The sequence below is a fragment of the Gopherus flavomarginatus genome, chromosome 14 (genome assembly GCF_025201925.1).
Source record: "Gopherus flavomarginatus isolate rGopFla2 chromosome 14, rGopFla2.mat.asm, whole genome shotgun sequence".
Taxonomy (NCBI): Eukaryota; Metazoa; Chordata; order Testudines; family Testudinidae; genus Gopherus; species Gopherus flavomarginatus.
Window position 1 is genome coordinate 28,226,660 of NC_066630.1, and position 26,889 is coordinate 28,253,548.

Sequence of the window (26,889 nt, forward strand, 5' to 3'; positions counted from 1 at the left end):
CTGAGTACATATCCACCCAGATCCTTGGGTACATGCTCAGGTGGCTTGCCCAAGCAGCTGTCCTGCTACCCTGCCAATTCTCCTTTTTTTAATGCACTAACTGGAGCACATCTACACAAGCAGGGAATCGTGCCTCTTAGTTCAAATGTAGATGTAGTCTGAGAATGCAGAGGGTTGTGGGACTTATGTAGGAAATTTGCATAACTTGTATAGTAGGAGGAAGTGCCTCTTGCATGAGGCACTCTGGGATAGCTGTCCAAGTTTTCCAAGAATGCATTTGTACAACCATAATTGGGTAGCATAAAAGGCGTGGACATGCCTACACAGTCACTAAGCAAATTTGCCAGTCTGTGGACACAAACTGAAAACAATTAAGGTGACCAGGCCATTAACAGTTACAAAATCATGACTGTATCTGTAGGGTGGACTGTCCAAAAAGGTGAGGTGTTTGTGCGTTGGTTTATTCTTGGTAATGATTCTGTATTGGCGCTTTTGTTACATGTAGGTTTGGAAGGATTAGATTTTTATCAGTAAATGTTGATTTCACTGTACACAAACTGAAAAAATATTTTCATCTATGGTAATCAGAATGTACAGATAGCCAAAATCAGAAAAATGCTGCTTGAGAATCTAGAGTCAAAATCCATTGATTTAGTCTTTTGAATTAGGCTTGTTACAAATGGACTAGCCAATGAATCGTAAAAACATGTCTGACTGGTTGATTTAAGGATATTTGCTTTGTATATTTTGATGTGTGATGGTGAAGGTTTGTGTTTTAAGAGTTTATAAACTGTTGACTTTTTGAATATCAGTGTTGACTGTCATTAAATAGTTGTCTGACTCCCCTAATTTCCTGCAAATGTGAACATTTAAATAAAATTAAAAAGGCTTAAAACCAATAATTTTGCTGACAATTTAAACTGAAAATTTAAATGATTTTTTTATAAAGAGGCTGAACAATAAACATTGATATTATCCATCGAAATAAAAAAAAATTCAGTTCTGCCAAGACTATTTCTGTGCCACCTGTTTAAGTGGAAGCAGCCACTTTAGTCCAGTGAGTGGTTGTTCAGCCCTAACTTTTGATAGTGTTAAACAAAAGCTTTTCTGAGTGTTAGAGTTTGTTGCTTCTTTCCAGTATTCATATAGAAGGTAATTATTTCCTTCTTATCCACTTCCCCTCCCCCGCAACCCTGTTTAGTTTTTGTTTTGTGGCAGAGACTTTCTTTTCCTTAACAATTTTGATTGATCCGCCTTTTTTCAATGCCACATTGCCGCCTGTGTATGGAACCCTGCTCAGTGTTAGCTGAGACAAAATCGGCTGCACGCAATTTCCCTCTGACAGCTTGTACAAGAGCAAACATTTCCGAAGAGCTGAAAGTCTAGAAATTCAATCAGCGGAAAACCTACTGTGTGGAACAGCTTTGCGAGTGCTACAGCTCCCTGCTGGGTAGAAAAGCAATCCAGTTACAATAAATCCTTAAGAGTGGAGTCATTTGGGTAAAAGGAAAAACAAAAGCTGGTTTATACAAACTGATTGAAGTCAGACATTTTGACTTCCCATTGAAAAGGGAGTCAAGGCCCTGGCTTGCTTGGCAATTTAAAGGGAGATGGGCTCCTTTCATCTTTCTCTAGGGCGGGGTTCTTTGCATTTCTCTACAAGCACAATATCAAGAGTTTTGGACTGAAGCTAAACATAGCTACTTTGATATCAGAAGTATTGATACTCCAGCTGACTACCAGCGGAACTGGGTTAGAACATGCCAGCAAAAAAAAAAAGGGTCCCAGATGCTCCTCTCTGTGGCCATGTCTACATCTAAAGTTTTGCAGCGCTGGTTGTTACAGCTGTATTAGTACAGCTGTATAGGGCCAGCGCTGCAGAGTGGCCACACTTACAGCAACCAGCGCTGCAAGTGGTGTTAGATGTGGCCACACTGCAGCGCTGTTGGGCGGCTTCAAGGGGGGTTCCGGGAACGCGAGAGCAAACCGGGAAAGGAGACCAGCTTCGCCGCGGTTTGCTCTCTCGTTCCCGGAGCCACCCAGCAAACCGCAGGGAAGGAGTCCTGCTTGCTCTGGGCTCCGGGAACGCGAGAGCAAACCGGGAAAGGAGACCCGCTTCGCCGCGGTTTGCTCTCTCGTTCCCGGAGCCACCCAGCAAACCTCAGGGAAGGAGACCTGCTTGCTCTGGGCTCTGGGAACGAGAGAGCAAACCGGGAAAGGAGACCCGCTTCGCCGCGGTTTGCTCTCTCGTTCCCGGAGCCCCGAGCAAGCAGGTCTCCTTCCCTGCGGTTTGCTGGGTGGCTCCGGGAACGAGAGAGCAAACCGCGGCGAAGCGGGTCTCCTTTCCCGGTTTGCTCTCTCGTTCCCGGAGCCCAGAGCAAGCAGGACTCCTTCCCTGCGGTTTGCTGGGTGGCTCCGGGAACGAGAGAGCAAACCGCGGCGAAGCGGGTCTCCTTTCCCGGTTTGCTCTCGCGTTCCCGGAGCCACCCAGCAAACCGCAGGGAAGGAGACCTGCTTGCTCTGGGCTCCGGGAACGAGAGAGCAAACCGGGAAAGGAGACCAGCTTGATTACCAGAGGCTTCCTCCTTCCACGGAGGTCAAGAAAAGCGCTGGTAAGTGTCTACATTGGATTACCAGCGCTGGATCACCAGCGCTGGATCCTCTACACCCGAGACAAAACGGGAGTACGGCCAGCGCTGCAAACAGGGAGTTGCAGCGCTGGTGGTGCCCTGCAGATGTGTACACCTTCAAAGTTGCAGCGCTGTAACTCCCTCACCAGCGCTGCAACTTTCTGATGTAGACAAGCCCTGTGACACTGATGTAAGTCCGTTGGCTTAACAGCAGCATGCAGTTTATATAGCTGAGATCAGAATCAGGACTACAGTACCTAACCATAGTAGCGGAGTGAATTCTGTTCTTGCTTCTTTGCTGGAGGTTCAGGAGTTCATGCCCAGTTTTAGTATTCTGTGCTGCCTTCTGCTGACCCTACTAATGGGAAGGGGTAGCTGCGTCTTCAGTGGGACATGGCATCTATCCTGTCCACTTTAACTCCCTTCGGTATGAGACATTGAAGGATGGCTTGAAACCTAGTCAATTATAAATAAAATAATTGAACGTAGATTGGGGCACAGGAAGCAGTGGTGATGATTGTGAGAGGTGTTTGTCCTAGTTTATGTTTAAAATGTTAAATAAAAGTAGTTTGGGGTATCACACCTGTTCTTCAATCCCCTCAGCATGTTTATGGCTTTAAAACTCAGATCTTCCTACTTTTGAAAAGAAATTGTTTTTGTCTCCTCTTTTATTGTTGTGCATCTTTCACACGACAACACATGAAACAGACCAATCAGCTTAAAAGAGAGGAAACAGTGAAAATGATTCTGTGTAGAGTCAAATGGACAAAGTTAACCGATTGGAAAAACTGAGATTGTCTGTCATCTTTAATCTCTTTCAGGTGTTTGTTGTTCCAACAGTAGGTAAGGCTTTTGCCAACAGATGTGATTTCTAAGATGAAGGTGTCCCTTTAATAGCACTGCAGGGGTCAGTCGTGACTACTGCTTTACATGTAATTTCTACTCAGCTGTTCCCCAAAAGAGAGTCTGATCCACATGGAAAATATTAAAAGATTGTGTAAACACTGTAAAGGATTACAACTGGTCTTTCTGTGTAAACACTGCTATAAATCACAACCCTTGCCACAAAACTAAAGAAACATTTAGGTCTGTTACTTGGAGTCTTAAAAATTCCAATTCACGTCACTCACTCACATCCTGATTATTGGCATTTTTTGGCCCTGTGATGAATTTTCTGTACTCTGACCCCTCTCCCCTGCTTCCTCACACACTTTATGGAGAGAGGAGATGACTGGTGATCCCAAGAGATAATACCATTTTTGACTAGGCAGCATTCTGTGCTGATGAAGGAAAAAGCAGTGGCCAAGCCAGAGGCCAGGGAGACTGAAGAAAACATTATTGTGTGCTATGAGGGTGGCCATCCAGTGTGGAGGCACTTTGAGGCCTTGATAAGGATGGCAGACAGAGAAAGCTGGTGTGAGCCATGAATGGTACTGTATACATCATTGACTGGACTGTGGAAATGGGAGTTTTATCCCTGTACTGTTTTTACAGCATCAAATTCACTCATTTGATTGGCTTCTTAGTAGAGCTGGGTTTCAGCCTATGGCCCTGCAGGATGTATGACATTCAGCCCCTAGCGCTCTTGTACTATATCTGTGAGCATATGTAACCACCACACTCCTTGGTGAGTCATAGGCAGAGGGGATTGAACCCAGGGCCTCTGGAACAGAACTCATGTGCCTGTACTTCCCTGACCTACAAGGCCCATCTCTGTTAAGCAAGCTCTGTTCTTCAACTATGCCAATCACTGTGATAGCTAAGGGCTTGTCTCCATTGCAGTCTTAGCTCAGGTTGTCTACGCTAGAGTTAACGCCTCTTAAATTAGCCTAGTGCGGTCACAGCTGCACAGAGTGTTTATACTAGCTGCACAGAGAACTGAGTCCCCACTGCATCACTAGCTCAGGCGTTAGCAGCAGTCAAGCTTCAGTCCTTTCCTGTTGATGGGCCTGTCAGCTCGAGTTTAAAGAACTGCTTAACTCAAGCTAGTGATTTTTCTGTGTGGGCAGGAGTCGGGTTAAGGGAGCACTTTAGCTGACGCTGCAGTGAAGACAAACCCCTAGCAAATTGGTGTCTGGGCTGCCCTTGCTCTACCCCATTCTCCCAGTGAAACCATACTGGCCCCACTGTGTTCAGAGCTTTCTGTACCCAGAGAATGGTAGTTATGCTCCAAATGAGGGTTTCTCAAATGCGTCCCAGCTCATGAAGTTTGCTGTATTTGGAGGAATGAGTTGTCTGCCTGTACCACAGCTCCGGTGTGTACAGTAGGAACTTCGTGTGCAGTGGGTAGGCATGTTTTGAGAGTGGGGTATGTCTAGTTCTTATGTATTCACAGCTTATTAAGAAATACCTGGACATTGCAGTATTGCCAACCCCATGTGTTAAAAAATCATGAAGCTGGCTTCCCAGACTCCAAAAAATAATAAATGTTGGGTTCTTTTTATTTACCTTCTGGTTTGCAGGCCACATTTGTCAAGCTTTTATCTGCAACCATGAGGGCTTGAAACCTAATTTTTTTAATATAAGATGAGACACTCGGGTATAATCACAGGACTCCAGGAGCTAAGACTTTAAGAAAAACACCAAATATTGCAAGACTCATGATAAAATCACAAAAGTTGGTGACACTGAGTAGCTACAACCTCCAAAACTTGAAGCCTGGAGACGTACAGTTAGAAATGGATTAATTGTTTCTCTGGCAAATAAAACATGGGGAGAAATCTAAGGAATGTTAATTGCTACTAACATGATAACATGGAAGAGAATTGTGAGCTGCAGAGAAAAGGCCCATAGAGATGAGCATGCACTAAGAAGAAATATCCATGACTGGAAGCTCTTATGCCCTGGATTGTCTCAAGGCTTTTATTATGCAAACTCCAGAAACAGTCACTTACACTCTCAAATTGAGCGTAAGCTGTAAAATTGTGCGGACAGCTGAGATAGTCCAGCAAGTTTAATAAAAACCTGGACATGTCACTTCCCTTTTAATTAATGTTTGGACAGTACTTTGAACATGGAAAGCAGTAACATGGCACTTTACAAGTTGAGAGTATTGTTGTCATTGGTCCAAATCCCAAAGTCTTTACTCTGGAACAGTTTCTGTTGGCTTCAGTGAGTAAGTACTTAAGGATTTTAGACATATTTTTTAATTTGTTTTGAATGTAAAGATTCTGTTTTGGGTTTTTTACCATGGAGAAAATTTTAGCTTTTGGTGAAAACACAATTTACTGTTGTTTTGGTTAAATGCCACTCACTAATTTTTCACCTTGTGGTGAAAACTATTTCAGTGAGCTATCCCAGCTATTGCAGAACCCAGCTGGAGCCCAGAATCAGCCCATTGAGGTTATTCTTTAAACTGTGTTAAAGGTTCTTTGCCTTTTTTTTTCCACCTGTGGAGGTTGTAGTCTTTTTTTACAGTTAGCTCTGGCTGAAGGATAGCACTATTCAAAGGATAAAAGGAACTTGGGGAAGATACACAATATATTAAGAAAACAAGCCTCTCTCTGATGCCTGTGGGATTGCCCCACTTGGGTGTTATGGTAGCAATGAATTTCCAGTTTGATGCATGCTGGGGTGTCAAAATGACATAGCAGTTAGAGCACCTAGTAGATATGGTTATTGTCGGATTTGAAAGACTTCTAATGCACTGACCAACCCCTCTTTTTCTAATGTTTGGAAGTATCTAGTTGTTTTGTGGAGACCTGTAATGTCAGAAACTGGGACAAAGATGGTCAAACCTAGTGGTCAGTGCAGTGGCAGTCAGGCTGGGAGCAGGCTATAGCCTGTAAAGTCTGTCACTGCTATCGGACAGGAGAATTGCAACCTATGAAGTGACATCAGCAAGACTGAGCTGCCGTGTCTCATGTGAGGCTTATATATCTGCCCTCAGAGTCACCAGACCAGTTCCTGGCTTGTGGATTGGCTGGAGCCTGACACATCACCACATGTGGCTTAATCAAGCAAGGATGACTCATCACCTCACCTGCAGTCCCAATCTTACAGACCTATGAAGTTTGGGGGGTTCTGTTATACCTCTGAATTTATGGATGCTTAATCATATCTCTGAACCTTCTGATGTTTGTCCATCATTTAGCTGTAAATCCCTAAAATGTGTGTCACTGTCACAGTCTGATGGTATTTTACTTGGCAAGGCTACACTCATATTTTGAGGACTTGTCCTTCTTTGTTCCATAGCAGAACTGAATAATCCCAAAATGGTGCAGTGGAAGAGATGTGCAAGAAGCAGCACTTTACTAGGCATCAGAAAGAGAAGGAACATATATCTTTCAGTCTGAACAAATCTAATCTAACAGTTGGTATCTGTGTTTTCTATGCTATTTGTCAGTGTATTTTTGGGACTCTTCTTCTGGAAAGATGTGTGGGTGGCAATAGCAACTGAAGTGGGGGAAGATGGTGAAGAGTGAGCTGCCATAGGAAGGATTTTCTGCAGTTGGAAACAGATGCATTAGCCGGTATTTGGAAGTGAGTGGGCTGTAAAGAAGCAGTAGTTCTGTACGTTGTGGAATGGAGAGGTGGGTGTATTTGTGCCATTCTAAAAAGTGAACTTCCCCTCCTCTGGCTGTAAAAGAAGGACTGGCCACCTGACTTCCATTCTTCGCTTCTGTTTTCAGTCCAAGCATGAATACGCTAAAGACCTTACAAACAAAATATTTGTGTTCATCTACAGTCACTACATTTGAATTATAAGATGAGAGAAGCCTGGAATTTTTAAAAATATTCAATTGTATCAGTTAGTTGCTCCTAGATACCAGGTGGGTTGTGAGCTTCATAATTACCTAGATTAGGTAAAATTAGTGGGTTGTGGGTTGGTGGGGGGGAATGTTAACACTGTAACTGTTTTTTCTTGCACTTGGATTGTACATTCTTCCAAATGTAGGACAGATTCCAAGCCTCAAGAATGCTGCTGGTAAAGGTGATGTGAGGTGTGGAACCCTACTGTTTCTGGCTCTCCGATCGGAGTGCTTGGTCCTGCAGTCCTCATACAGGCAGGTCACTGCTTTCAATGGGAGGTTTGCCTGTGTCAGTAATGCAAGATTGGGCCCTGCATTGTGCACAGCCACGTAATCCGATCTTCCTGCTGTAGAAATTGATTTAATCTCATTCTCACCCCCTCCTTCCTCCAACACTCCCACCCCCAAAAACAACCCCTCCTTACTCCCAGGAGGATTCTGACCAAACGGAAAGGAGGATGCAGCTGTGTACTGGAGCAGCTTGTTGGGGGTGGAGATTTGTTAGAGAAATTAAGAGAGGGTTTGCATGCAAAATGGATACAACAATTTACCATCCCCGGCTCAAAATCAAATTGCCTGAGTCTCAACACGTGCTTGAAAAAGCAAGTGTTACCCTCTTCTGTAAAATAATAATAAATAATAAATTAATTATTAATAAATTAACGACTTGCCCCAATTAGTATTTTTGAAGGCTGTACTAGAATAGCTCCTTGAACGAAATGATTGCGAGAGCTGTTGAAGCTGTTCATACTGTTTGGGCTCTTTTAGAAATCTAGGGTATGTCTCTTCATAGTTATTGCTGCCAACCTCTGTTTTCTAGGGGTGGGTTAAAGACCAGTCATAATCAGGCCTGCTTGGAAATAGCCCACCTTCAGATTGTGGTATTTTGCTGATGGGTGAACTGGGCATCTTAACTTCCATCTTCTTCACCATTTATTTGGGGTTATTTTTCTTTCCGCTTGGGAATTCTAGGCTCAGTTGAATTTGTTCTGTGGTTTGCAGAAGAAAGAGCTTGTTAAAGAATTCCCCAGTGACTTTGAAGTGAACTATTTATTTTCTCTCAAGAGTTATTCAGCGTAGACATTTGCCCCTTCTCCTCTGTTTTTTTCACCCCAGTGTTTCCTGAGCTACAAGCATTCTTGGAATATATTAGTTGTAATGAGTTATATGGGCATCAGAAGTTTTCTTTGAAACTTCATGGCATCAACATCTGTTAGCTCTTAGAGAACAGAGATGCAGACAAAAGGGCTGGGGGGGAGGGAGGAAAAAGATATTAAATTCTGGAGTATGAAGTCTCAGCCTCAAAGACTGAGAGGGAGGGAAATCTGCTAAACTCGCAAGCTTTGATGTGGTACTATGGCCCTGCGATTCCTTTTAAGGAAATGTGCATGGCAGACTGGTCCCCGTATTGCAATATGGTCTGCCTGCTGAAACACTGAATCAGAACAGCACTCAGATTCTTTAGCGTAAAGCCTGCCACAGCTGTTGTTGCTACAGTAACATTACAAAGGAAATTTAGTATCCTCAGTTTTCAGCTATTGAGATGGCAATTGAAATTCCTTATCTCAGAGGTAACTCTCATGTATAATTTTTTTAGAAGGCAACTGTATAGGCATTTGTAATCCTGCTGACCCTGCAGGTCACTATGTCACTGCTCATCTAATTCAGGTTTTTCAAATGCTGTGACAATGTTTTAGCCTGTGTCTGTTTCTGTGTACTTAGTGCTGCTTGGCATTCAGCATGGTTTTGATATTGTGCTGCTTGTAGGATTGAATATGGACAGCTTTTCTCTTTTTCTTCGTCCTTTTTCCCCTTAGCTTTCTCTCCTGCTGGCTCATGGTGGCTGCCTTACATAACGTATTTTTTAGGGGGAAAGAGGAGGGGTGAAAGCAGCATGTGCCTTTTGACGTTATTGATGTCTATGCTCTCGCAGGGCGCTCTGTTGACTCAATTTTAGAAGTCATGCTAGTGGCATTGTTGTTCTTTGCTGTGACTTCCTGGCCCAGTAAAATTCTTGCCTGTTGTGGAATGATTAGTTGACATACCTGGGTTTTCTGGGGGGAAGGGGTTGTGGTGAGTGGAAGAATGTGAGCCATCTGTTTTGCCAGCACCTCCTGTTGACAGATTTATGGATTAATGTTAGCATATGTCTCTGGGGTTGCACACCTGTGCTATTTAGCCAAGTATAATAATAGTGCATTTTCAACCATAGCTCTCAGAGCTCTTCACAAAAGTAAGTATCATTAACTCCATTTTACAGATTAGAAATTGAGGACCAAAGTCCACAGAGTAAGTCTGTGGCAGAGCAGGAATTGAATTTAGATTTCCTGACAACCAGAGCTGCCTAAATAATACCTCCTCTACTAACAAGAAGAGATTTGGGGAATCTAAGGGGAGCCTAGTAGTGGAACAGAAGTTATCCATCTAGAGCAGCTTTTAGATCAAGGCCTTATGCTGTGGGAGAACCTGTGTTCAAATAGAGATACAATCTGGATGTTCTCAGAAAAAAGTTTGAAAATTACAAACTATTTCTATAAGGTCCCAATCCAAAGGCCATTGGATTCAGTGGAAAGTCTCTCATTGACCGCAGGGATCTTTGGGTCACATCCTAAATTAATGCTGTACTGCGTAATGAGGCACAGTACTCCACATTTATTTTTTGTGCCTTGTTCTCAGTGTAGCATACAATGGATAATATAGCTTCACCATCCTAAGGCACCTGGAAACCATCGCAAAGAACCATCTTAAAGAAACTATCTGCCTTGCTGTGGAAACCTAAAAAACCCCACCAACACATTTTGGGAATTTGGTTGAGCTTCTCCAGTGTGGAAACTGGATGAAGATTCTTCCTCACTCCTACTCCTTTAAATCTGGTCTTCAGGATAGTTCGGGTCATAGGCAGGATACAAGAGGCGGGGGAGAAGGAAAGAAGACTGGTGAACCTGTCATTGGCAAAGAGCTTAGAGGCTAGTTAGAACAAAGTGTAGCAAATGTCTAAATCTCAAAACTGATCACGTGGACCTCTGAAGAGACTTTAAAATGAATTTAAATATAGCCACAGGTGGGTTTCTTGTCTTAGTTCCCTTTCATTTTGAAGACTAGATATTTTTCATCTGGAAATAGTTCATTTTCAACTAAAAGTTTTCACATTGTTTCTGTAGAAGTAATATTTGAATCTCTAGAAAAACTGATCATGTATTAGCTTCAAATTCAGTGCAAGTAGGACAGTATTATCTATCAGAAGTTCTTGGAATAGAGTATCCAAACACATCTCAATCACCCTAGTAAGGCAAAAGCCACACAAATAGTAGTGTGTTAAGTGTTAATGGTGGAGGTGATTTTTAAAGACTTAAGAAGAGTGTCTAAAAACAGAGAAACTCCTGATTTCAACTTTACCCCAAACAAGAGGTGCCAATACCAGTGACATTCAATCTGCAGTGAAGATCTAGACTAAGATGTCCCCTAAGAGACAGCATTGGTTGTCTACTAATTTTATCTGCTGACACCTGAGTTCTTATTCTTGGTGTTTTTTGCAAGTTGAAGGCATGCAAAAGAAGGTCAAAATTTTAATCATCTCTTGGTTTTTTCTCTCTCCCAGATTAATGCTGTATGTGTTCTGTAGAGTCCTGGCCAAACTGTAGTAGAAACCTCACGTTTCAAATGAACTGAACTAACTTGACCAGGCTAACGGCTTTTGTGTGCACATTTATGTGAGTGAACATAAAAAAGAAGGTTCTACTAACCACTGAAAACCAAGGTGAAAGGCCTACATTTCAGTATTGAGGCTACCTGCTTTCCAGAGGCTGAAGAATGCACGAGAAATACCACAGAGAGATGTGAAACATGGTGTCTTTCTATCATGTTGGAAGGTGTGTTGAGGATCTGGGAGTGGGACAAGACAGGTACAGAAAGTGCTTTTAAAGTGCGTGTTGCAAGTTGACCTGCAGCTTAGCCTGGTTATGCAAAGCACCTTTGTTCCTCTGCCACTTCTTTGAGGGTCCTCTATACAGGGTTCATTTGACATTCTCCAATGGGACCCTTCAGAGCACATCTGTGTTGCTCCTCAATTAGAGGATGTGCAACAGTGATACAAGATTTCTTTATGATTATTATTGTTTTGTTTTTAAAAAAAACTTTCTCTAACTTCACAGCATAGTGCCAGCAGGTGGAGTTGCCTCTTGATTCTTCAATTGGAGGCAAGACATTGGGAATTTGCTGAAGCAATCAGTTCTCTGAACAGCTCTATCGTCTGGTAATATATCGTGACTCTAGAGAGATGTTTGGGTTTTTTTTTAAAGGAGCCTCCATGTTTAGAATATGAAAAGGAATGACCCAGTTGTAATGGATCACAGACTAATAAAATTAGGGGTAAATTAGTCAAATTTATCTTTTTACCCAAAAGACTGGAGCTTGCCACTTCTGCTTAATAAACTGAATTACTACAGTTACTATGTATATTTTAATACTTGTCTAGCTGAAGTCACCTTGATTTCTGTCCCAAGTGTGAGCTGCTTTGCATTTGCATTACAGAAAATAGAATCCCAATGAATTTTTAAATGATTAAGTAGTTTAAAAAAGCAAAATTTAAAAATACACGTAGAGTTTACATAAATAGGGGAGAGAGCAACTCTGCTCCATGGCGAGAAATGATATTAGACTTGTACTAAAGCGTAAGTGTGTGGGTGTTAGCCTTTGTAGTTTTGTCTTTTCCACTGAGTGGTTTTCTTCATGGTTCATGTATCTGTTGTTAATTTTGTGTTGTTTTTCTGGTGATATTTCTGTTTGAGCTTTGTCATTGAGAGGCTGAGGATATGAATGGATTCATAGAAATTTGAATTTGTATAATGCTTCAGGTATACAAAATGCTTTATAAACATGGAGAGATAAGAAGCCCTTGCCACAAGGGCTTACAATCCTAATGCAGGCAAATCCAGTACAGTCGAAAAGATCAGGAGTAAAAGAGGAGCAGGTAGCACTGAAGAACAGATTAATATTTGAGGCGTGATTTTCAAATGTGTAAGTGGGCAATGCATGACCAAAATGTGTGCTCAACTTGGGGGTGCAGTTACGATTGCACACCTAATCATGGTAATAGTTTCCACAGTTTGACCATTTATACCTATAACTCGTCATTGGATACTCACAAAATTAACACATGTAATGAGAAACTAGCAAAGAGCCCTCTCCAAGTATACCTGTCTACAGGTTATCATCCTGAAGCTGTCTGGATTTCAGACCAGAATGTGGAGCAGATATGATGATGCTTATGGACAAGACGGTAGTTCTATATTTATATTCTTGGACTTTGTAGCAGCACTCAGCATGGCTGGAATCAAGAAAGACCCTGAAATAGCTCAAGGCTTTGCTCAGAGGTACCCAAATACTTCTGTGAATCAGCTCCTCTGTCCCCAAGGCGCTCTCACCTGTGCAGTATCAAAATGTTCAATCTTCTCTTGGCCTATTGATACCTACATGCAGCTATTGGGCGAAAGTGAGAGAATTCTTGGGGTCAATAGACAGTACTTGAAACCATGGAACGGGATGAGAGCTCAAATATAGACAGGAGTAACACCATGCAGAGCCTGGGATGCAAAGACAAAGAACTTAGCAGATGGAGAGTTAGCAAGGGGATTGAAGGACAAGAGTGACATGGACAGAAGAATGGGAAAGGAAGAATATTCTGATTGCAGCGTTTTAGATAGCTGAGGATACGTATCCAATAGCCTGGAAATGCCCAGAATGAGTATCTTGACTTCAGCAATTCAGAAGATCATGTCTGTATTAAAATTAAACAGAGTGGTTAGGGCTCAGATTGGGGTTAAAAAAATAGAATTCAGTGTAGAGTTCAAGCCTACTGCAAAGGGGAGCAGAAGATGTGATTGCCTGACTATAACCAGCTCCGTAGAACTCTGGAATAGGGAGCTTTTAAACATTCCTTTTCTTCCTTATGTATTGTCCCTGCCTGCAGGTATATGGGATCTTGGGGAGCAATTACCACACAGCTGGGGTTCCAATTAATTTCTTTATTAAAGGAAAAAAAGGAAGTGGTGGGAATTTAATAATGAAATACGATGGGATGGGGTGTATAGGGTGTTTACAATAGACAACGATGGGGGGGCTTCTTCTTATTGAACAGTGTAGGGAGTTCTAATAGTGGGCTACAGCAAGTGGGGTTCAGCACAATGGGATACAGTACAGTCAATAAGCAACTCTAGATACAGTGTGGAAATGCAAAGCGTACCCAAAAGAAATGCAAAATAAAATGGTAGCTTCTATATGAGTTAATAGGTAGATACACAATGTAACACAGTGGCATCAATGTAAATACAAAGTATATCAGAAAAGTGGAGGCAACCAATGGGGTGTTATAATTACAAGTAAAATGTGAGTTACAGTACAACAATACAATATCAATATAAAGGCTGGGTCAAGAAACAGGAGTGGGGGGGGGGGGAGTAGTGATTAGTGGTATGCAGATGAGCGGCTGGAAGCAGCGAGAGACTCTGAAGCCCTGCAGGGTAAGGACAACGGAACAGTGTGATGGTGATCTTCGGTAGGGGAGAGGCAGCGGAGAAGTGTAAAGAAGGGCTAGAGAGAGGTTTAAGCAACAAGTGGACACCAAAAACAAAGGTAAAAAAAAACAGCAAAGGGTTTGGGAAGTTTCACAGGAGGAGAAGCAGCAAGGGGTTTGGGAAGTTCGGAGGGTGATGCAGACGCGGGGAAGGGGGGAAGCAGCAAGGAGTTGGGAAGTTCGGAGAGAGTGCAGATGCCGGGGAAAAAGCAGCAAAGTGTTAGGGAAGTTATACAGGGGGAGAAGCAGCAAGGGATTTGGGAAGTTCGGAGGGTGATGCAGACGCGGGAGGGGAAGCAGCAAGGAGTTGGGAAGTTCGGAGAGAGGGCAGATGCGGGGGAAAAGCAGCAAAGGGTTATAACAGGGAGACACGGAGGAGCACACGGGGGGATTGGAGCGGGGGAAAAACAGACACGGGAAAGTTCAGGGAGAGATCGGGACAGCAGGAAGGCGAATTTAAGCAGCAAAAAACCTTATCTATGTTAACCAACGACTAGGCAAAACAACAAATATCACAATTCTAAGCAAAGCTATAACAAGTAACTATACGGAGCAACAAAACAGTAAACTATAACAAGGCAGTTGAAACTTACAAGCTCTACAATCTTAACAAACTATGACTTATTAAACTAAAAAAAACAAGACCTATGGTGCACCTTATGCTATGGGGAGGTTATAGAGGGCAGAGTGGTATGTGTCCAGGACCCAGCACCCAAGGAAGCCAAGGGATGGTGGCTACAGCGGTGGATACAGCTGAAAGCAGAGAGCCCCAAGGCAAAGCCCACAGGAGCAGAGCTTAGCAGCGGCACAAACTTATTTTTAGCGGCAAAGAGCCCTGGAGTTTAAGAGAGGTTTTAAGACACAGACCAAGGTTTAGCTTCAGTCTGTGTGCTGGGGAAACAGAGCCAGCAGCTAAAATAATAAAATAAAAGTATAGAAAGTTTTACAGAGGGATTCTTACCAGTCCCCAAGGCAGCAGCAAAGGCAGAAGCAGCAGCAACATCAGAAGAGGCAAGAAGGGCTTGGTACAGTCTCAATAATCAGGAGATCTCTCAGGTAGCAATTTGTTCTTCATGGGGGGGGGCATTCAAAAAAAACGGGGGTACGCTCAAAAATAAAACGAGAGCGGAGAAAGGACCCCCGAGAACCCCTGGCTGATCAGACCAGGCAGCAATGCAGGAACCTTTCTGAGGTGTGTTTCAAAAATGTCTGGTTTTAAAGGCAAACTTGGGCAGTTTCCCGCCAGTAATCCTGATAGGCTCCCTCTGTCACAGGGGAGAGGGCACAGGGAAAAAACTGAAGGTAAGCCCAGAGACATGCCTGGACATAGTCCTGTGCAATAGGTGACTCAAGAGCACATGAGGCCTATGACTCATGCCCAGGATCTTAAAAACACATTAGGTCTTGCAGCTCTGGACATTGCCTACCCTACACCAAGCCCAGGCTCAACGAGGTGATAACAGGACTAACCCTTTGAACAGGGCAGTGGTCCCACTTAGCACGCAGCACAAGTGGCCATCCCTTTGAGAAGGGCAATGGCTCTTGTTAAACAACTTAAGGGGCCCTCCCTTTGAGAAGGGCAGTATCCCTGGTAAACAACTTAACAGCCAGGGAAGGGCGGCCACAGGAGAACAGAAAACAAAATGGAGTCTAGGGACAGCTGTAAGAAACAAAATGGAATAGGGGATAGCTGTAACAGACATGTATGTATATACTGAGGTGCATTTCTGAGAGAGTTGCACTAATTAACTCTTCTCTCTATCTCTACCCCCTTAAATCTCAGTTGACTACAGTGGCATCTCTCAGAAAAGAGTACGTGGGACACAAGGTCTTTACTGCTGAAGTCAGCCAGGCAGCTGTTAACAGCTTTGAAGCAGATGTCTGTGCTTGAGTTTTTAGTCATTTTGTATGATTTGTGTTGATAGCTAACAGGGGCTAACTTATTTATCCGGGAAACTCCCACTGAGGTGCAAACACTTGCTGTAGATGGGATCCTGTTTGGCAACCTATAGAAACGGCACACTGGAATACTCCTTCTACATAAACTTTTCTTTTCTTTACTCTTTCAAACATTCGCTGACCTCATTTATATAGTATGTCACAGGGTACATCTGGTTTTGGTTGTTTCGTGAGTTGGTGTTCCAGTTGGAAAATGCAGTGTTGTGATTTAAAACACGGCGTCAGGACTGTGATATATCTCAGCTATCGAAGACTTACACATGGCTGCTTTTGCTCTCTTAGGCACCAGTCCTCTAGTGCAATCTGCTAACATGGACCCTTGCATCCATGCAGAGCAGAAGGGTCTATGCTAGCAGAATGAGATGCAAGATCAGAATCTTAATTTGGTCTTTCATCACATGTACTATTTCATCAAGCAAATATTTCCTTTGGTTATTTAAAAATATTCCTTCATGTTCTTCTTCGGGTATCCTCATCTGATTAGTGCCCTACCTCTTCCCATTAAAATCATTTATTTTTCCATTGCCAACATGTATGCTACACCATTGCTGGCTCTGTTGTCATATTAAATTTTCAGAATTGGTGTAGCCAATGCATTTCCCCCATCTCAGCCTCAGGAAAGAGTGTCTAATTAATCTTTTTAAAACAATACTTTTGCATAACTGAAAGAACTCTGCATTTTTTACAATAGAGAGAAATCAGCAATGTTGTATATAACTTTCTCCCAGCCATTATCTTTTTTTTCATTTCTGAGAATTATTATATGTGAAATGTCCAGTACACTTTTCACAAGCAGGGAGCATTATGGCACTTTTATAGGTTGTGACATCTGTCTTTGGGGTGTTAAAAGATACTTTGATACTTGTTTCCAGTCCAATTTGTTTACCAAAACAATAGTGATATTTGGATCAAGGCAACTTTTTGTGGCTTAGTTTTTCAGCTTCTCCCATAAGATGTTAGTATAAGAACAGATATTTTTAGGTCCAGTTTCCAACACCTCTATTGTATAAATGTCTGTCTATCAGAAATAATGCATGTCATAATCTTACTGTCACGAAAGAGCAAATTTAATTGGCAGCTGATGAGTTCTCACTGACTAGATATGTCAGTAAATTGTGCAAGTGTTGCTGTCATCAGCTTCAGGACTGGGTTGTCAATACATATGCCATTTAACACATGTATTACTGCTCTAGACCATCAACAAAAACATTCCCAGAAGTTGGTGAGTCATAATAATTTGGCTTAAGAGGGAAAATAATTATTGAAAATTTAGTTTGTATGAAATCGCTGCCGTAACTTAAATGAATAACTAGGAGCTACAGAGGGAGTGAAGCTAAAACTAGCATGTAAAAATATTTACATAAGACCCATTTAATGATTAAAATGAGAAAATAGGGAGTCCAACTCATAGAATATTAACTATTTGCTTTCCCCTCTATGCATTCTTTTTCTCAGTTCCCGCTTGTTGAGGTATCAGTTGCTAAAGATTAATTTTATTAGCTTATTTATTGGGTGTGTTTGTTTTTTTTTACAATGAAATATCTTTTGCTTTTAAAAGAAAAGGTTTTGTTTGTTTGTAATTAAGCTGTGACCAACAAAATTTGGTATAAATAAATAAATAACAAGACTCTGAGGTTTGTCAGTATGGATCAATGGGTTTCATAATTTCCTCTGGCCCAGAAGATAACAAGATTAGGCATCAGCACTTGGGAGTCCTATCCAAGGCCTATACTGCTAACGTCGGAGTTCTAGAGGTGGGGGCTACAGAGTGGAAGTTATTCTCCTGTGGGTAGAATGTTAAAAGCAAGGTGATTTCAGCTTATAACTAGCAGCTGTCCAGCGGTCCCGTGGTTCTTTTCTAAGAAAATAGTTGATAAATCAACATTGCTGCTCAGTTAAAAAGCAGCTGCTAAATATCTAGGGGTGTGTGAGCGAATTATGGGACTGTGTTTGTCTGCATAGTCATTACACTACCTAGCTCATTACTGTGAAATTATTGGAGGTGCTCTTGAGTATGAAAGGTACTGTTTCAGGGACCCAAAGAAAATGATGACATGTACCTCTTCAAAGGGGCATTTGAAAATGCAAGAAGAAACTAAACGTTGTAGTATATTTACAACTGAATTTATCCTAGTGTTCTTAGGGTTCTTAGTACTCATGAGCTCTGTTTTAATAGTGCAAGTAAGTCAAAAGGTCTTGTTAGTATGACTCTCCTTACCTTTTTTGTTTTTTACACAGTAGTGAAGGTAAACACTGATTTTCACAAATGCATTTGTGTCCCTTAATTTTAAAAAGTCCTAACTTTACAAATCTTTTGTGTAACCTTCAAAAAACCAGGGTCTGTTATTTCCTACATTTTTTCCCTTTTCATGTCTCCCAAACAGTCCTATGTGTACAGTTTAAATGAGAGATATAGATATGTTAATGGTGTGATTTCATATTGTGAAAGTAAAATAAATTATATATTAAGAATAGAAAGGATTAAAGAAATGCTGTCTGTATCTGTAAGCAAAAATGTTGGAATGTTGCAACCAGGTGTCAGGAATACAGACATTAACATAGAACAATTGCACCGTTTAAGGGCAATTGGTGAAGCATTAGCCTTAGATCGATAACAGTTAGTAAGGAAATAGGATATGCATGCTGTGCCCCAAATGAATTTTCCTGTTTTGCTTTCTTTGTTCCTTTGTCTAATTCCCGCTCTTTTATCTGTATAAATAAGACTGTTTGGGTCTTGCATGGCCACTCACATATTCTGAATGTTATTGGCGGAGCGCTGCGCTAATAAACAGAGTGGTCTGACAAATTGTGAGTCTTGATTCTAACTTTGACAATATCTACAGATGTTAGTGTGAGGACTTCACACCGAATCTACTCTTGAGTGCCACGCTAAGGCAGCTAAATCTGCTTCTTCAAGTTAATTCATTTATGAATGCTTGTCTCTCCCCCTTATGCCAGTGTCTGTGCTTACACATGTGAGGATGTTATTGTCAGACCCCTAGTTCATGAATTTTGGAGATTTCATCCTCTTGCAGAAATGTGGTAGTGCCCAAGCACAGCATTTAATAACATTTCCCTTCCTTCCATGTCCATTCCTTCCTTTGTTTATTCTGGAGATAAGAGCTGGTGCGTATCAACACTTATTAAGGAAGAAGGGGCTCTAACAGATATTTTAAATTAAAAACAAAGCTTCAGAAAGAGGTGGTTGGGATTTGCTGCTTGGAAGAATAAATCCAAAATGGCTGCTCTGATGGCGCTGTAAAAACCTATAGTTTTATCCAGGACAATCATGCCTTTCAGTGAGATTCAGTCTCATGCAGATTTGGGCCACCAGCTCATAACTTTATTTAAAATGTACATGTAGAAGGAGAAAGGGAAGTTTTCAGGTTCTTCGGGGTTGTTCAGACACCAGTGCATTCTGTAGAATGTAATTAAAAAACACGGGTACAGAAATTGGTCTCAGAGTTCCTAGGGTCTTATTTCTTGCCTTAGTTACCTCCTGGTCTGCAGAAAGGAGAGCTGGTAACTGCTAACAAGTAGCTTAGAAAGGTAGGGCAATGTACAATCTCTGAAGGTTAAAAAGTTGCTGAGCCTCTGTCAGTCTCTTTAAGACTCATCTTGATTAGATGACCTCATTAAATAAGCTAATGAATACAACCAGTCCTCCTTTTGGAGAGATACTGACTTATCCTTGTCTTCCTGCAGAAGGCTCCCTAACTGCTGCCCTTAATTCCCAAGTGAATGCCAACTTTATAGGCTTTGTGTTTCTTAGGGGTCTCTGCAGTAAAGATATAGTGGCCATTTATGGGATACTTCAGACTTATAGAACTGTACCTTTTCCTTTCTCCTTGTTATCATAAGCACTCATGAAATGGTGCCTATGTGCACGGGGAAGATGACTGCATTGTGAGGGCTAGTTGTGTTATAACTTATAACATTTGTCATTAACTTTGGAACCAAATTAGGCCTTTGATTAATGTTTCAATATTTGTAAAGCCATTAAATCTTTTTTTCTTTGTACCTCTTATTTCTACAGGATCCGTCTGGTGAAGGTTACAGAGAGACAATTGGTGATGAACACTTTCGTCTAGAAGGTACATAAAGAACATTTCTCCTTAGTTAATACTAAGGCATATTTGGAAAATTCAAACCAGGTCATAAAGTGTGAACTCCGTGAATAATAGTGTGTAATCTGTATGGGGAATGTAATTATCTTTGGTGGCTAATAAGACAGGGATACGCCATATTTCTGTAACCCTCCTAAATCCACAAATCTAGACGATGTCTAGACTTTGAGCTAGGAGTGTGATCCTATCTCACATTAGCACTCATCAAGCTAGCGCACTGAAAATAGCAGCGTTGCCATTGCAGCATAGGCAGCAGTGAGCAGTGGCATGGGCTAGCTGCCCCAGGTGCAAATCCTCCTGGACCCCATGGGAAAGTATTTAGGGGGGCTAGCCCACACCATCACTCACCGCTGCCCAAACTGTTGCGGCTTCTTTTTGGAAGAGAGCTCAATGAAAGCTAGTGCGAGTATGTCCACTTGCACTGGGAATCACCCCTCCCCCCTGCTCCAAGTGCAGATGTGTAGTCACAGTCCGACTGTGGCATAGAGACCAAATCTGTTAATCTCCAATAAGAATTAGAGATTCTTGCTCAGCACAAAAGAGCAGATGTCATTATTTGTGCAGATCTCCTGTCTATGAGGCTAAACTTGCCTCTTCTGTGATTGTGGCCCTAACAATAGTGGAAAATGGTGTAGCTCTGCTGTGAAGGGAACAGCAGGACCGTACCCATCCCGTGTGCCAAAGAACGCAGCTTAATGGGGCTTCTTGCACCCTAATGGATTGGGTATGAGGCTGAGAAACACAGAGTTGAGGACATTGGATCTTCACCTGTGTAGATCCACCAGCTATCCTGCCCTGTGTAGCAAAGACACAACAGCCATGGGGCTGCTGACGTGCTTATGAGATTGTCCCTTACACAGTGGCTAGTTACTTTGGCTGTGCACTATACTTAGGTTCTGGGCTAATGGAAGTAACGTCCCCAATTAGTTCAATGTAAGGAACCATACCAAGTTTTATTTAGACAATACCATCGTTCTATATAATGGCTACTTGTGCATGTGTGTGGTTAGAAGACTCTGCATAAAAATGGCCTTGGATTTTAAGGTTTAAGGTCATTGAGACTGTAGATAAATCTCCTGTTTTGAAAAGGATAAAGATGGATACTGCTTGAGGTTTCTTAGAGGAAGCTCCAATGGAAGAATTCATTAAGACCACTATCTAGAATGATGAGTTCATACTTTTGCAGTTAGAAGCTGGATGTCTTCTGACAGCAGATTTGGACATTGTTTAGTACCTACAGAGAGGAAGAGTTCATTTTACAGAACGCAAGTCCTTCAATATGTTTGTGTTCTTTTAGGTTTCTCCCTTGTAAGTTCTAACCAGATCTGACTCCACATAATTTGTGAGTTCTGCTGGGGTCACAGCAAAAGATGGCACCTACGCAGTTTTTCACATCAGTAACTCAGTACCTTTTCACTGTTTGTCAAGAAGATTACCATCCAGAGCTCATCTTTGTGTTGGTGGAACTGAAGGTGCCAAAAATACCTTTTCCCATATCTGTTAATATGGCTTCTGCAATTCTGCTCTGCTAGTCCAGTAGAACTTTCTCTACTTGTTTCTTCCTGAGTGGTGAGCCTAGGTTCTTAGCCTCCTTTTGCTTTTCTCTAGCAAATGATTCTTGGAGCATCTTTATTCAGGAGTGGCGCCAGGGTTTCTGACGCCCTAGGCAGACGGCCATTTTACTGCCCCCCGCGGGTCCGGTGTACCTACCGCAGTCATGCCGGCGGATGGTCCGCTGCCGGAAAGGCTCCGGTGGAGCTGCCGCAGTGATGCCAGCGGGCGGTCCGCTGGTCTAAAGGCTCCGGTGGACCTGCCACAGGTCCACCGGAGCCTTTAGACCAGCGCACCGTCTGCCGAAATGACTGCGGCAGCTCCACTGGAGCCTTTCCAGCAGCGGACCGTCCGCCAGCATGACTGCGGTAGGTCCACCGGACCCACGTGCTGCCCCCCCCGGCAAAATAGCGCCTCCCCCAAATTCTGGCACCCTAGGCCATTGCCTAGGTCGCCTAAATGGTAGCGCCGGCCTTGTCTTTATTCCTTTGAGGATAGAAACACAAAGTTTTAAATTTCATTTAGAGACTGCTGCCTAATTTATATCAGAAGGTGCATATAAACTATTGGTCTGCATTGGAACATAAGAACGGCTATACTGAGTCAGACCAAAGGTCCATCTAGCCTAGTATCCTGTCTTTCGACAGTGGCCAATGCCAAATGACCCAGAGGGAATTGTTACCCACAAAAAATTCTCTGTCACTCACACACTCTAGAGGCACCCACCCTTACCCCATTCCTAGGGCTCCGGCATAACCCTGTCAATTTAGGCACCCATCCTCACCCTTCTGTGGGCTCAGGTGTAACCTTACATTCTGTGGGTTTGCGGGGTATTTTATCAGTGAAAGAGCCTCACACAGTAATATCCTACTTAGCCTCTATTTATTAACAATCACCAAAACCAGAATTCACACGCTACACATATAGTGCTCGCCACTCCCAAAAAGGCAGATGAACTTTTCTTGATGGCTGTCATGATCAGGTCCCTCTGGGGGACTGCACGGTGTCATTGCCAGAGTGTTGAGGTTTGGCAGCTTTGTTCTTGGGGCTGTGTCCTGGAACTGGTTCCCAAATAACTTCCTTTTGGACCCCAGTTTATATAGTGAAACTTGAGTCCTGGGGTGAACCTATACCTTAACCAATCATTATACTAAAATTTTACTAACCAATTCTAACACAATTCTCTAACCAATCCTACCCCACTACCTTAATTAATTTACAACTAGCAAAATTAATTATGTAACAGACAGAAACAATCAAAGAATCAGACATAGCTCGTACAGACAAACAATAGGGAAGTGGGAACCATAATGACAAAACAATAAAAAAGTATAGATTTTACACTCGCAACTATTGATAAGTGATTGCTTGCCAGGCAGGATGCCATCAAACTAAGTTTTCTTTAACCATCTTAAGATCTGTTTCTTTATCTGCTGATAGTTGATGCTATTAGGACGGGGTTGCCTTCTTAACAACTTGGTATTATATTTAATGTAATTTAGATGTAATGTGAGGATGTGACTCCCTGCTTCTCAGCTAATGGCTGCTGCTTTTTTAACCTGGCTGCAGATGAAGGCCTTATTCTTACAGTATGACCGGTAGATATGATGCGCTGAAATCAAATAGAGAGTTTGTAAAATGACCAGGGCCGGCGCTACCATTTAGGCGACCTAGGCAATGGCCTAGGCCGCCAGAATTTTTGGGGGGCGCTATTTTGCCGGGGGAGTGGCATGCGGGTCCGGTGGACCTAACGCAGTCATGCCGGCAGACGGTCCGCTGCTGGAAAAGCTCCGGTGGGGCTGCCGCAGTCATTGCGGCGGACGGTGCGCTGGTCTAAAGGCTCCGGCGGACCTGCCGCAATCATGCCTGTGGCAGGTCCACCGGAGCCTTTAGACCAGTGGACCACCCGCCGGCATCACTGTGGCAGCTCCACCGGAGCCTTTCCAGCAGCGGACTGTCCGCCGGCATCACTGCGGTAGGTCCACTGGACCCGCGGGGGGCGGCGAAATGGCTGTCCGCCTAGGGCGTCAGAAACCCTGGCGCCGCTCCTGAAAATGACCATTAGCAGGGTAACACCTGTCCACTTCTTTGGGTTGGAGTTGGCAAGACCCTGCTCTGAGGAAGCGTTGTGGAATTGTTGAAAGAAACTAGTTTAAAACCATCACCTGATTTAAAAGCTACTTTTTCACATAGAATTTTAGTTTCTCTTTTTTTACATAGAATTAAAAATTGAGCATCAGTGAGTGGTGATAACATTATCTATATTAGCATGGCCAACTACTGGTTTTATTTTAAAAAAGACATAGCTCATGCCAGAGGAACAAATTCACTCTGTGGTAAAAGTATATATGAGAGCTGTTGAATGGATCATCTTACAGTTAGGATGCTGAACTGGGACTCAAAAGATCATCCACTCTAACAATGTCTGCATTTTAGCCCTGATCTACACTGGGGTCGGGGAGGGAGTGTCGACCGAAGATACGCAACTTCAGCTATGCAAATAGCGTAGCTGAAGTTGGCGTATCTTAGGTTGACTTACCTGGCTCTGAGGATGGTGGTGAGTTGACCGCTGCCTCTCCCCTGTTGACTCTGGTTCTGTCTCTTGCGAGCTGGAGTTCTGGAGTCGACAGGGAGCATGTTTGGGGGTCGATTTATCCGCATCTAGATGAGATGCGATAAATCGATCCCCAATAAATAGATCTCTACCCGCTGATATAGTGGGTAGTGAAGACCTGCCCTTAGTTCCCCATCTCTAAAATGAGTTAAATAATACTTCACCCTTTTGTCTCTATCATCTGTTTAGCTTGTAAGTCCTTTGGGGAAGAGATTATTTCTTACTATATGTTTGTTCAATATGACCCCAATCTCAGCAGGGGCCTCTGAGTGCTGCTGTAATATAAATAATAATTAACATTTGTCATTATTAAACCAACATTTGGGAACAGTTACCACATCTGAGATTACTACAGTTTTTACCTCCGTTTAGAATAGGTGATGTCTGTGGTAATAGTTGGCAAATGTTGTTGAATTTTTAATAGACAGAATTATAGTAAAAGCCAACTTTATGCTGGATATGAAAAGCCAGTAAAGTGAACAATTCTGTTCACAATTTGTCTCATTTTGTCTTTTTCATCTAATTATATTGTGGTGTATAATACACAACTCTGTGTCTAAATCATGGTTTACTTTTGGTTGTGGCATTGCACTATACAGCAAACATAACACCCAGCATGTACCATTTTCAAACTAGCCAGCAACAGGATTCTTTACTAGAGAGTAAAACTGCTCTTGGCACTTTTAGGCTATTATATTTTGTCATTGCTGCTCAGTGCCAAGAAGTGCAGTTCACATTATTACTACCAATGTGTCTCATTTGTATGAAGAAGCTGAGTAGTGAGGGCAGGAGTTAGATGAGTGTAGGTGGTCCTTTCTCACTCCCTGGAGCCAGGGAAGAATTTTGCACTGGCACTCCTGCAGCTGGAAGGAAGGATTTTCTTGCTTAAATGCACACTGGGAAGGCGTTGTCTTGTTCTAAAAAGACAGCAAATTTCCCCAACCCTTTCTGTACGTACCTGCCCTGCTTTCCCCATTAGTAACATTTCTATCCACTTTTCCAGAACAGTTTCATTAATGTGGCTTAATTGTGTCAAATCAAAATGCTTTCAGACTTTTTGGTGCATCCACACTACCGTTCCTGGAGTCCTGTTGGATTCTTCCTCTTGCAGGGGTAATGGACTATTAGAATGGCCGTGAAGCTACATCTTTCTAGTGATGTTCAAATGTGGCTCTTTAACATGGTTATGGATGGAAACAACAACTAGTTCTAACAATTTTCTACACAAAAACTGCTTGTGAAAGTAGAAGTGGGTATTTTAGATAAATAGATCTAACTATATAAGATAATTTTATGGCCCTCCCCATTAGTGTGCTATAAGCACCTCACCATCTTCAGCGTATCCCCCATGAGGTAGAGAAGTACTACTGTACAGATGGGGAACTGAGGCATAAAGAGACTAAGGTCAAATAGGAAGTCTGTGGTAGGGCAGGGATTTGAACACCCAAATATCAGACAACCAGCGTAACCACTGGACTGTATTTCCTCTCTGGGTTTGTGGAGGTTGAGAAGAAGTGAGTAAATCAGTGATTTATTCCGGCGAGGCCAGAACTTTGGGAATTTAAGCACTTTGGGACAGGTGAAGATTTCCTGTACTTGATTCTGGTGCTTTATAGTGTTAGGGTTTGTCTGCAAAGAGCAGCAGTGCGCACTATGGGGGTGTGATTTAGAAAGTGCTAATGCATTGTGCATTAATTGGTCTGTATAAGACCCTGCTGGTGTGCCCTAGAAGTTCTGTTTTGAATAGCACTATGTTAAAGCACATGAAGGATCTTTTAGTGCACACCAGCAGGGTCTACATGACCCACTTAGTGTGTGGCACATTAGTTCACTTTAGAAATCGCTACCCCTTTAGTGCACATTGCTGCTCTATGCAGACACGCCCTTATCTACCTGGAGCTGTTTCTCTTTCAGCTGGTCTTCCTTAACTGGCCCAATATTTCTGGACTGCCAAACTCCCTTGATGGTACTTTGACATACAATTCATATGTTGTCTAGCTTTTATTTAATCAAGAAAACTGAGAAAGAAAACAGCATTTCATGGATTTGCAGAAAAGCACAGCGGGTCACAACAGTCTACTGGGGGAGATTGCAGCTTTCACACACAGAGACTTGATTAGAGAATAAGTCAGAGTTCTTTAGAAGAGTCACACTAAAAAGACAATGTGGTAATAAGAGAAATAATTGAATTCCTTCATTTGTTTTACAAAGCCAAGTTCATTACCTTTTTTTTTTTTTAAACCATCTGAGCAGCAAAGATAAAAAGAACTGTCTTAGCAGTCCAAAAAGAAGCTGGATTTAACTTCTGTGTTGTTATGTAAAGCTTGATCAAATCCTTTCGTTTTAACAGACTTAACTGGCCAACAGCAAAAGGCTCGGGATTCTGGGATTAAGATTGGTAAAAGGACTGGTGCATTAGTGCTTTCTTTTGAACTATAGAAAGAACAAAGTAAACATCAAAAGCATTAAGCCACAAGTGCGGCTTGTTGACTGTATGTTGCTGTGTGACAAGAGGTTTGAACTCAATATGGCTACTCTGTTTACTGAGTGCCATGCAGAAAGAAAGAGTTTGGCCAGTTATATTCAGCACCTGCCTTTTATTTCACCGCTTTGTACATTGCAAATTTTGGAATTTCTCTTATATGGTCAATGGGCACCTTAAATGAACTCAAGGTCAGTGGAGATG

At 42.4% G+C, this 26,889-nt stretch overlaps 1 protein-coding gene across 2 annotated transcripts in view; it reads left to right on the forward strand.

Annotated features, from left to right (window-relative positions):
* NKD1 (NKD inhibitor of WNT signaling pathway 1) overlaps positions 1-26,889 on the forward strand; it is a 153,639-nt gene that overhangs the window by 73,873 nt on the left and 52,877 nt on the right. For both annotated transcript variants that reach the window (XM_050922567.1, XM_050922566.1), the window contains exon 4: positions 19,948-20,005. In XM_050922567.1, the coding sequence (XP_050778524.1) occupies positions 19,948-20,005 (58 nt within the window). The remainder of the gene's footprint in view (positions 1-19,947; positions 20,006-26,889) is intronic.